The sequence below is a fragment of the Amblyomma mixtum genome, chromosome 8, assembly GCF_055824585.1.
Source record: "Amblyomma mixtum isolate Tamu chromosome 8, ASM5582458v1, whole genome shotgun sequence".
Taxonomy (NCBI): Eukaryota; Metazoa; Arthropoda; class Arachnida; order Ixodida; family Ixodidae; genus Amblyomma; species Amblyomma mixtum.
The window spans coordinates 20,425,096-20,437,898 of NC_143019.1; the positions used below are offsets into that span (position 1 = coordinate 20,425,096).

Here is a 12,803-nt window from a genome sequence, read left to right on the forward strand (position 1 = left end):
TCGACAAAACAAAACACATCTAGAGAGGAGGCGCGTACAAGCGCGTCACTAGAATCAGCCTGTTCGAACAGGATATCGGTGGAGTGCCCCCCCCCCCCCCTCCCCCCTCCTCTCCTCCTGTTCGCGCTGCGCACTGTTGTTCTCACCGAAAGGCATATGTTACGCCGCATACGAGTGATTTGACGCAACGCCGCTTGGAGGGTTGTACATGCAGCCGAGAACGGGTCCGCGAGGCTAGCAACGCCCTAATCGCCGTCGGTTTTGCCGCGATAAGTGAGGGCAGTTACATGGCAAACAGGAAAGTCGTCCACTCGAAAGTTGAAAAGTCAAGGGTGCCTCGCAGACAATTGGGGCTGACGCTGCGCAACAATGCTGTTTGCTTCTAACTACAAGGCTCGGGGGATCGTCTGCTGCGACCACGGCTGCGACGCAGAAAGAGAGAGAGGGAAGAAACTGCGTAGGTCACGTGACCACAATACTCGGCACATTATTGGCTGCCCAGCCGACCGATGCGCGAAAACGGTCAGCACGAATGGCGCATAAATAGTGCGCACCAGAGGCGTAGCAGACGACAGCGCGTCCAGAGAACGAGCAGACGACGCAGAGGGTTCTTGTTGTAATATATACTGTAGTCTGCGTAGAGCGCAGAAGTTCTTTAATTTTTCGCCATGATGGACCATGTCTACCAGACCCGCTCGCTGGGAGTCGGAAGTGAAGGAATACCGGACCAGTATGCGGACGGCAGAGCCGCCAAAGTATGGGAAGTCTACATCGGAGAACGAGAGAAGCGTACAGACCACTACAAGAAATTCTTGACCAGCAAGCTCCAAAGTCTTGGGTGCAACCACGTTCTCGATGTCGCCTGCGGAACAGGGTAGGTCACTGTTCTCATCTCTATATATTTAAGTAAGAAGCTTAGTACACCACATACTGCCGTGTTCTTAACATTTGTTGGAGACTGCGGAGTAGTTCTTATATGGCTCTTTGAGATCAAAGACTAGCGATAAAACAAAACAATAAGGGCTTTCTTTTGCCTGTGATATGCAAGTAAACATCTGACTGCAACAAAATTCTCAATTTTCAGTGGTGTTTACATCAGCCTTGAACACCATTGCTGTGCAATGAGTGTTTCGCACAGATACTGATGCGGCAATCAAGCAAAATGTCTTCTTTTTAGCCTTGCGTCATCATCAATTTGAAAGCAGCACACAATAAAGTGCAAGTGATCTTGACTACTGCTAGTGGAATCATGCAGCCATATATACTATCGTGCTTTCCCTGGCGTACGTTTCTTCTCTGCGATAAGAAGCTTTGGTTACACAAATGTTTGTCCCAGACACCGAAGTCAATACTTCACGCCTAGCTGTGCCAAGTTGGCACAAGCTGTCATACCTCGGCACCATGAGCGGTGGCTCACTCACACTCACACTCATTACCACTCGCACTCACTACTACTCACACACACTCACACTCATGTCCATTCACACTCGCAACCACTCACTCACACTCGCACTCATGACCACTCACACTCACAACCACTCACTCAAACTCGCACTCATGACCACTCGCACTCACAACCACTCACTCGCAATCACACTCATGTCCACTCACACTCACAACCCCTCACTCACACTCACACTCATGACCACTCGCACTCACAACCACTCACACGCACTCACACTCATGTCCACTCACACTCACAGCCACTCACTCACACTCGCACTCATGACAACTCACACTCACAACCACTCACTCGCACTCATGTTCACTCACAACCACTCACTCGCACTCATGACCACTCGCACTCACAACCACTCACTCACACTCATTTCCACTCACACTCATACTCATGTCCGCTCACTCGCATTTACGTTCAGTGTACTGTTTCCTTGTTTGCTGACAACGGAGGGGATGAGAGTTTTACTGGCGCGGCGACTGCCCTCGTAGCTCCCCCAAAATTATTCTGAGTCGCAAAGATGTGGTGGTGAGCTGCCCAGGCTTTGTCGGGCTATTTGGCCAATTTGCACAGTTTCGATGCTCGAAGAAAGTAGTCACTCATCACGCATATTCCATGCACCGAATGCTATGCACCTGTGCTCCTGCGCTTGCTGCTGAGACGATGATTGCCTGTATAGCGTCAGCAGCTGAGATGCTTAGACAAGTTTTTGAACAGTGTCCATAGGCGTTCGCAGGGTTCTCCATGAGAATGAGCCAAGTTTTAGCGCAGTGCCCCCCCCCCCTCCTCCCCGCCCCCCACCCCAACCACCTCTCACCTAGGCCCCTGCCGCCAAAACGGAGAGCAAATATGAGGAATGATTATAAAACATTTATTTCCATGTGATAGAATTGCTAAATATACAGGATATTATAGAGGTGTAGTTTTTTATTTTAATCTGTAACATCGGCAGAGGAATATAGGGTATAGAGAGGATATAGCGCGGCTGATTTTTTTGACGCTCAAAATGTGAACAAGTGAGGGGCAAGATTCACAATATTTCCAGTGTCTCCACAAGAGGTCTTGTCTCCACCCAGACGAAGACAGTCCTCTTGTTGAAACGTTCGCAAACACCCTGAGGCTTTCCCTCCCTTGTTCACCACGTGAGTACCGGCAGAGGAAGGCAGTCATTGCGTCGCTGAAGCATTGATGTAGCATCGCGCTTCCGGAGTAATTTCCGTTCTCTCTAGACCACAGAAACTATGACAGATTTGTTTTTTGGTTACTGTCACAGCAAAAAAGAAACTGAAAAGATTGCCTCCAAAATGACCTGGCAAGTAAACAGTTCTTAAAACGCAACATCAGAGGTCTTTGGCCGTCCAAGAACCTGCTTGGCGGTAGCACTGCACTGTAAACAATGACCGAATAGGTCCGACAGATTAAATGTATGGGGCAGACTTGGCTATTTGGGGGGAAGGGGAGGGGGGGGGGGGCGCACCTCCTTCCCTTGTGCGTGTGCCTATGACGGTGTGCAAGTAATAATAATGAGTTTGCCTTGACAATATTCTTGGATGGTGTATAATTACCAAGATTTGGTCTTCCTTGACAATGACGTGTCCGTGACTCTGCATCAACTCATTGGATGTAAGTGACGATTATGAATACTTTTCGCGGCATGGAAAATGGAGCGTGTTTTTCAAAAGATCGAGTGATTTCCTCACGCAAAGGAAAATGGCTGGAATGGGTCGCAAGTAGAGGATTTTCCCGCGTAATAACGATGCTAGGGGAGGTTGCCATTATCAATCCATTTACAAAACCTACTAAGCTTACTATGTGTGACCGATATGTGTACTGTACATATCTGCAGGCAGTACGTTTTCTGTATTGCCCATAATCCCTGTCTGAAGGAAGTTTTACAAACCAACGCGGTGTTTTTGAGGCCAGTGCATGCGGAGACCACATGCGCATCCGCGTGGTAATAGGGGGTGCTTACTTTGCACCCGATTATTCTCCAACGTCGTTCTCGGAAGAATGCATATGCAGCTAACTTGTTAGCCAATTTGAGCCAATCTGAAATGATATGAGTTTACTGGGAAAAAGCGCCATCCAGAAGTTCTTGGTGGAAATCATAGTATCTGCGTCAAATGATGCCTCATGCTGTCCATGCAGATATCAGTTAGGGCAAGATTGCTGAAATCGGTGCGTGCCAACAGAAGTTAATCCCCTTGCTGTACACGAAAAATGAACAAAATCGCATTTCACGAGCTCATTTCGGTTTCACTCGCCAAATGCCGAAGATTAGGCGGCACAAATGAGAACCAAGCCTCGCAACATGCAGCGGAAGCTTATATGCAGTTGTTGACTTGTTAGGAGAAGGTAAGTGACGCCAACCAAGTAAAATACAGAAAAAAACAGAAAAACACGACGTTTCGGGACCGGCTCGGCCCCTTCTTCACGGTCTGACTACGGGCGAGCGCAGCTTGGCTTTTTAAGCCCCTGCGTGGAGGACCTCCGGGTCAATGGCCGCAGCCCATTGACATAGGATGAGGGGAGAGTCCCCAGGGAACGATTAACATTCTCTCGTGTTTGCTGAATGTGCCACGACTCGAGTAGAAGCCTCCTGCGTGGGTTAGCTTCCGTTTCCAATACAATGGTGCTGTCGAAGTCAATTGGATGGTCACACCCTTCGCAGTGTTCGGCCACGGCGCTGCGTTGACGATTCATGTGACGGACGTCCGCTTTGTGTTGGCTCATCCTTTCCGCGAAGTTCTTCGTTTCCCCTATGTACGAAACCGGGCAGACGGAACACGGAATTTTGTACACGACGCCCTGGGCCTTTTCTCTGGGCTGCCGGTTTTTTGGGCGGGGGAGAAGGTGACCAATAGAGCTGGTCGGTTTGTGCTTTGCCAGCACCCCTTCTGCCAGCACCCTAACAAGACAGACTTCTGTCGAATGTTTTCTTTTGAGTTGTTGACTTGCCAGGGCAGCCCCCACCTGCTCATATTGCCATCGGCGTAGTTCTGCTTACATGACGCTGACGGGAGCCTATTCATGACCAAAGAAAAAACATGTTTTTTTGGACTACGGGAAGAGCGTGGAGGAGCTTAATATTCAACTTTTTCCTGTGCTGCGAGCACAGTCCAGAGTCGCATATGTCGGCACCCTTCGAACTGTTTGTGAAAAGTTCCTGGCCCCCCTTCCGCCCGCCGCCCTCAGTTTTCTGTTCTCTTCTGGTCACATTTTCGGCTGTGGCGTCGTATGTTTTTTTCTTCAGTGCCTTAGCAGCACTCGCTTGCACGATACCTTTAAGCGAAACGAAAACTGTCGTCCTAGCTTGATTCTTATTAACTTTCAGTCGCGTGTACTGCTTTTCTTCTTTATTTTTTTTTTCTCGAGTGAAACGGTGACAATACTCAGACACATTCTATTTTTTATCCCTTTCCCGAGTACATAAAAATTAATTTCGACCTGTACGTCCAACCAATCAAAAAAGGTCCGGCTATTTGGTTGCCACCTCATATCCACTGCCGAAAATCGCCGCAAAGTTTCATCACAGTTGAGTTTCCCTCTCAATCTTGTAGAGGTAAATTACGTTGATGATGATTATTGAAGGGTGCTTGACGTCTTGCAGATTCGATATTGCTCGATCACGTTGCCAGAGGACACTTCTGGAGAGATTAACTTTTTATTACCAATTAATAAAACAAAGAAAGATACAAGCAAGGAGAAAACTTGTTTACATTTGACTGACCAGTAGCTTTACGTGACGAAACCAGCCCTCGGTCCCGCCCAAACACTTGATTTTAAACCCTATGACCCTGCCGTCGGTGGAGACAGTAACCAATCAGGTAACTCCACAAACATCAACCCAATAAATCACTGGGGAAAGGAAAACGTCGCCAACCAACAACTGTAAAAGGACAACACAGCCAATCAGTTATTTTGGAAAAAAGATAACTCACCTCCACAAACACTGCCCAAATATGTACATTTTCCACCATCAAGATTTCGGAGGTTTCTCCCTTCGTCCCGCGAGCTCCGCAAACATTCTCGATTTCCCACGGTGCAGGTTGTTTCAACCTCTGGTAAACTCAGGTTCGGGGAAAGTCACCTCAAGGCCCATCTGTTGAGTACCGTCACTTACAAACTGTCTTCAAGCCTGTAGCTAGCGTGGCAATGTCCTGTTGACCGCGCCTCAAGTTGTCAACGCGTGCTGCCATAGACATGGGACAAAAGCTACACGACGAGGATCCGCCTTTCCGCAAGAACGTGCACAGTGGGATGCGACCTGACGCATATGTTCCCGGAGGGTGTTTGACCTTTCCCTTATTATCGGAATCCGTCGCTATCCCGCTCCCCTTATACCGCTGGGCAGCCAATGTGACTCATCCCCCTCCCTGCAGAAAAAAAAACTCAGTGGACATTCCTTTATCGCGAACCCGGACGCGACAAACAATGCACAGGACCGCGAACTTCACTACCACTATCAGCACGAAACAATAATTTCTGGCGCAAATTAAAACATAAAATATTGCTGTTTTGGATATCTCCTTGGGCGTCAAAGATATTACCATGCCTGATGCTATGCACACACAAAAAAAAATAAATTATAAAAGCCACATGCTTGATTTCCGACGCTGGGCTCTTTAAGTACATGATAGAAACAAGAATCCTCTGGCGTTACCGAAAAGCGCACTTGGTTTTCGCGTCGTTTCCGGGCTTGAGCCGGGTTTGTGCAGTTCAAGACCTGGGATAAAGGAGGTCGGGTTACCGCATGGGTTAGAGCCTATGAACAAATTACGGCCAGACGAGAGCTCTGCAATGCGCACACCTGGGCAAAGAAAAAAAAAACGAAGTCCACTGCAGCACCCGAGGTCCCAACTTACGGTAGTTATTGCCGAGCAGCGGACAGTCGTTGTTTCAGCAGTAAGCATTTTAACTCATATGTATACGAGATCGAGCCATGCGGGGAGCGTGGCAAGAGACATATATCTATATTTTCAGGACTAGCAACGCGAAATTCGATAAAGGGTCTCAAAAAACTTGTAGCGGCTCATTGCATCCGCGAAGGGCCTGCGCCCGTGCCAACGGTGAACTACAAAAGCAACGAAAGATTGCCGTTCCCGTGCCAGCGGAATCCTTTCCTTCGGTTGTCCAAAGACACCGGCATGATGCCTTATGCTGCCTCGAGCGCCTTCAGTAGTGAATATTTTCTTCCCCGCAGCTGTCAACAACATGAAAATAGCTAAGCGGGTATCAGCGTCACGAAACATGGGCGACCGACTTCGCTGTCGCTTCCACCCACCACTCACATCCACTCATTGCCACTCACATCCACTCATTGCCACTCACAACCACTCATTGTCACTCATATCCACTCATATCCACTCACAACCACTCATTGCCACTCACGCCCACTCACGCCCACTCACGCCCACTCACATCCACTCATCAATCATACCCACTCACCTCTACTCACGCTCACATCCACTCAATCGCATTCGCACTCATGTCCACTCACACTCACGTCCACTCACACTCACACTTATGACCACCCCCACTCACATCCACTCACTCGCACTCACACTCACACTCACGTCCACTCACACTCACGACCATTCACTCACACTCACACTCATGACAACCCACACTCATATCCACTCACTCGCACTCACGTCCACTCGCACTCACGACCACTCACTCGCACTCACACTCAGACCACCCACACTCACATCCCCTCACTCGCACTCACACTCACGTCCACTCGCACTCACGACCACTCACTCACACTCACACTCACAGACGTGAGTGTGAGTGTGAGTGAGGCGATATGAGTGCACTCATGAGTGAGTGTGCCGACCTATGCAAGCTGTAGATAAACGGTGTGGAAGAAAACGCCCGTTGTGTGAAACAGGGCGGCAGTGGGTTCCATAAGCAGAACCTGCTTGACAAAAGCTCTTTACAAGCGCTTGCGACTGAATGGGACTTACTTGAGCAGAAGATAATGAGCCATGAGGTAAAGATATGTCACACCTTGCACACGTCAAACCTGACACCATGTTTATGCGCAAGTATGGCAAAAGGTTAGCTGTTCATTCGTCTAATTCGCTTATGGCCCCCGACGTCACGTGCAAGCCGTCTAGATGAGAACCTTGAGCGGTTATGTCCCCCCCCCCCCCTTTTTTTTTTCAGCGGGAGATGTCTAACTGCTTGTCGCACCCTCAATTTGTAGCATCGACTCCGTGTTGCTTCTGGAAGAGGGCTTCAAAGTGACAAGCGTGGACGCCAGCGACCGGATGCTGAAGTACGCGCTGAAGATTCGCTGGAACCGTCGCAAGGAGAAGGCATTCGATGACTGGGGTAAGCCTACAGTACTTTAATTGCCACTGACCGCAGTTTATATCCAGATTTGTAGGCAGTGAATAAACAAACCGTCAGGAAACAAAAATCGGGTTTGTGTGCTCCTGTAACAAGTGTGGGTTTACAACCTGTACAGCCTCAATCAAAAGTTTAGAGACCAATGGATTTCGAAATCATGGAACTGGGCGTTCTTGTAGACCCCGTACACATTCAATTAAGGTTCGGAGCGGCAAGGACGACAGTTCGTCTTGCCTTCGAGAGATTTGAAACGCTGGCGATGCATATCGTGCGACACTATAGTCGTTGCCCAGAATGAAATCCTCTGGACTCTGTACTTTTGGCAAAGGGTGTAAATGGATAGCTTCCAACGCAAACCAAAAAAAAAAAAAAGGCACGGCGGACTTTCTTCGCGGAGACGTTATAAAGCGATATCTGTGTCACGTTATCCGAAACTACCCATTGTTCAGCACGATGGTGCAGCCATGTCCATTCACATTAGCCAGAAGGTGATTTAACACGTACGTAACCGCGGAAGGGCGTCGCCATTCAGTTTTTGTCACGAACTTCTACTGCGTCATCGAAAGCTCTGTCTCTGCAATCAAGAGCTGTCTAGCTGTAAGATTGTGCGCATTAGATGCTTGCACCGTGGTATTATGAGGCAGTCATAATGAACACCAGGAGGAGAGCGAAGACCTCCACGTTCTTCTACTCCAAGCCATTATTTCTGACCTGCACTGTGGATGCTAACGTTCTTCTAAAGCTGCTGGTTTTTCCTCTAAAAACCAATGCACGAACATCCTTCTGAGAACATTGGTTGTTACGAGGAACCCTTTCCGCTAATATGCGAACTATAACATAACTCTGCCCATATTCAGGATCGGCGCACAGGATCCTTCCGCAATAAAGAGTAGTCCGTTTTAACTTTTCTTTTACCTAAAAAAGAAGCTAACCACGAGAAGAAATTACAAGATGAAAAAAAAATGGTGTGGTTTAGTTCTGGTTAAACCTGGTTGGTTGCGAAAGCAATACAATGCAGAAGGAGTATGGCGAGACTTCCATGGCGAGACTCCTCGAGGAGCGCGGCACGACCGGCTCCTTGATGCGGTGGAGAAAGCAAGCTGACGTCACGCGTCGCCATAGCAACGGAGAGGCTGACGTCACACCAACTGTTAGGCGCGGCGGCGGCTCCTCGAGGAGCACGGGGGTCCACGGGCCACGCGACGGGCAGTTAGACCTGGCGTAGTAGTGCTTTCGCAATAAAATTTTGTCTGGCTTCTGATATAGACTAAGATTAAAAAGCTTGTTTGGTTTTACTGTTATGATGAACAGCTAAATGATAAAGGACGCCGCGGATCATAGCCCAAAAGCTTTCTAAGGTAAGAACCTTACGTGCAAAGCATCCCTCGTCAACGAGCTGTTCGCGTGCGCGTTCGCAGTGATCGAGGAGGCCAACTGGCTGACGTTGCCCGAAGACCTGGTGAAGCCGGCGGAGGGTGGCTTCGACGCCGTCATCTGCCTGGGCAACTCGTTCAGCCACTTGCCGGACTCGCGGGACGCCCCCGGAAGTACGCACAGGCAGGCCATCGCCAACTTCCGCGAGATGCTGCGACCGGGCGGCTACCTGGTCATCGACCACCGCAACTACGACCACATCCTCGACTACGGAACCACGCCCACGCACAGCATCTACTACAACGTGAGCGCACACATGTGTATACAGCCATGTCGCCACCTTTGAATGTATTTTTCCTTCTATCAATTGTTCCAATTAATTGGTTTGGTTATGGGGGTTTAATGTCCCAAAGCGACTCAGGCTATGAGGGACGCCGCAGTGAAGGGCACCGGAAATTTCGACCACCTGGGGTTCTTCAACATGCACTGACATCGCACAGTACACGGGCCTCTAGAACTTCGCCCCATCGAAATTCTGCCGTCGTAGCCGGGGTTTCAGCTAATTGATCAATTACTCTAAATTTTCTCAATTAGCATCAAGCATTGCCTTTTCATTCTGAGCATCTTGACACCTTTGCACACCCTTTTCCAATTTTTTCGTTTGTTAAATTAATCAGTTAATTACAATTTCAGTAACTCGTCACTGCCTATCCCATACCAATCAATCATCAATCACTATAACCACAAATTACCATACGATTTTTTTACGCAGCCCTCCGATTACTTCTGACACACGGTGCAGACTACTACTACTATGCGGACGGCTTTTCGACAGAACAAGCTGTATACGCTATCACTCCCGGTCACGCACCGAGTACAGCTGTGCTTAGTGTGAATACCAGCTCAAGCATTTAACGGGAATTCAATGTGGCGCCCAGAACCCATGAATACAGCCAGAACCACGAAAGGCTTCCATGCCTCCAGCTTTTTTGTGCACACAATGTATTTGGGCGCAACAAGTACCGAGTTCATTAACAGTATCGTCAACGGCCATCCTGCAGAACCACACCTTCAAAGTGCATTCAACGCGGCTTAAAAAGTGCCCAAAAATGTACACTAAACGCTTCGTTTAAAGGCAGAACTATTCAAAGCTAAACACTTTACTCGAACACATAAACCTTACGCTCTAAACCGAAAGGAGTAAAGAGGGAGTAAACTGTCCTCTAGCGCCCTCTTTATAAAAGGGACGCGCTAGACGACAGATTAATCCCATTTAGGTGTATTTGTGTTTAGAGCGTAGAATAGTTCAATCTTTATCCGGCATATATCAACTTTTAGAACACTGCTAACATAAACGAGCGTTGTTTTATTTCAGAGCGACTACATCAAGGACATCCAGACCTCGGTACTCTACGTAAACAGCAAGCCCGACCTGGTGGTCTTGGATTACGTCATGGACATATCTTCGCTGAAGAGCAAGTTCGACTGCACCGACTCCGAGTACAGCAAGAAAGGAAGACTGTCCGGAGAGCCGATAAAGTGAGCACGATGCACTTACACCTGCACGTAGGATGAGATAAACATGATAGTGCAGATACTATGCAGCCTGCTCACATTATCGCGTCTGCAAAGCGCTTCTTTACACGCTGTCTGCGAAGGTGGTCAAACAACATTGTAAGGACGATTGTTTGCTTATCGTAATCTGCTTCGTATCAGACGATAAACAAACGAATCGGCAATGTTTAACCCCGGCTCTTCTCAAATTTTATAGCTTCAATTTAGGTTCAACCACGAAGTATCTACGCCTCGCGTCTTCTTTGCTACTTACGTAACAGTGAATACCAGAGTTAAACATGTAAAAAGGAGGCCAGGAGTTAAATTATTGAAAGAAATACTTTCTTCATTTGCTTTTTTGAGCTAGTCACCGCATACGCGATGCTGTGTACACATTCCTTTGCAGCATGCCTTCACACAATTGTAACACATTATATATTTGTTGAAAAATGGGCGAGTGCTGGGATTTGATAGGATAATGACGCAACTCACTCTTTTCTCTTGCTCATTACGTTTTTTTTTTTCCATTTCAGCAACTTCCGGCTGTCCTACTACCCGCACAGGCTTTCAGACTTCACAAATCTTCTTGAAGACGTTTTTGGAAAAGAGGCCCACCATGAGATCTACGGGGACTTCAAGCCACCCAGCAAAGATTACATCCCTGCCTTCTACATCCACATAGTACAGAAGGCCTGATCAGACACAACACAAGAAAAGTTTTAGATGCACTGACCCAGATGGGCCAGTGTCATGTATGCACCAGACGATTGCTATTATATAGCAGACTTGATAAACCTGACTCATATAATATGCCATTCAGACAGAACATCACACAATGTCATCAGCAAAGCAATCAGCGAGCAAAGACATTGTCCAAACAGCAATAAGAGGGAGAGAATGATAACACAAGGTTTCGTGCATCAGCACTTCAGAGTCAGGTGCGTCCCTGAATGCTATGGTCTGCCAGATAAGCAGCACTGAGCCTTCTGGAGTGCCCTTTGTCTCTAAGTTCCGGGAGCATATGTACAATGCACTACGTGAAAAGGCCACACCCCTTAAGTGCCAGTGCAGTTTTGGTAAACAAAAAATCACTGATTCATTCTGTACCCATTGCACTTTTAGGCATAACATTTGCCTAAAAATTAATGAGTGCTCAAGATTTTCTCTCGGCCAGTTATCTTGAAAGCAAGGTACTTATTCTACAGTGCTAACTTGCACCCAGCCATGCGTGATCCCCAGTTGAATGCTCAGCAGTAGCATTGTGTCTATGTTCAGAAGCATTCCACGGCAATGACCACTACTTCTCTGCTATTATACTGCGTGGGATTTAATGTCCCGTAGCTTCACAAGCACTATGAGAGACGCCGCAGTGGAAGGTTTTGGATCAATTTCAACCATGCACCTAAGTTTATGGTTTATGGGGGTGTTGAAGGCCCCAAAGTGACTCAGGCTATGGGGGACGCCATAGTGAAGGTCTTTGGAAATTTCAACCACTTGGGGTTCTTTAATGTGCACTGACATCGTACAGTACACGCGCCTATAGAATTTCACCTTCATCGAAATTCGACCGCCGCAGCCGGGCCATGATCTTTAATGCGAAGTGAAATCACGCAGCTCATGGGAGTTTTTGCATCTTGCTTCCATCGAAAAATGCAGTCACCGAAGCCGAGATTTGAACCCGCAACCTTGGACTGTGCAACCTAACACCACAGTGACCAGGTCACCACGGCGGGTACTAAACCCCAGTGATGTGAAATGGAATAAAAGGCTCGGTACTGCTAAAAAAGAAAGCGAATGAAAATTAAAATGCACAGTGCCGGTCCGGAAACAAGGGTCAGACCACAATACAAAATATGGTGCAATAAAAAGGCTGTGCAGCTCAGATCATATAGAACAGTGTCAATGCAATAGGCACAAAATATGTTCACTGGGAGAACGATCAAATTTCCCAATGCATGTTAAAAATATGTATTAAAATATTCATTTAGCTTAGGACACAAACAATGCTTTAAATGACTATACGTAGCCATCAGCAGAACTTTTTGTGACGGTTAATAATTTA

General features: G+C 47.7%; 1 protein-coding gene across 1 annotated transcript; it reads left to right on the forward strand.

The window, feature by feature from the left end:
* Positions 1 to 188: 188 nt before the first annotated feature.
* Gnmt (Glycine N-methyltransferase) lies at positions 189 to 11,535 on the forward strand. Its single transcript, XM_089556760.1, has 5 exons — positions 189 to 874; positions 7,668 to 7,795; positions 9,232 to 9,491; positions 10,563 to 10,726; positions 11,275 to 11,535. The coding sequence occupies exons 1-5, from the start codon at positions 669 to 671 to the stop codon at positions 11,435 to 11,437; spliced, it is 921 nt and encodes a 306-aa protein (XP_089412886.1). The 5' UTR covers positions 189 to 668; the 3' UTR covers positions 11,438 to 11,535.
* The last annotated feature ends 1,268 nt before the right edge of the window (positions 11,536 to 12,803 follow it).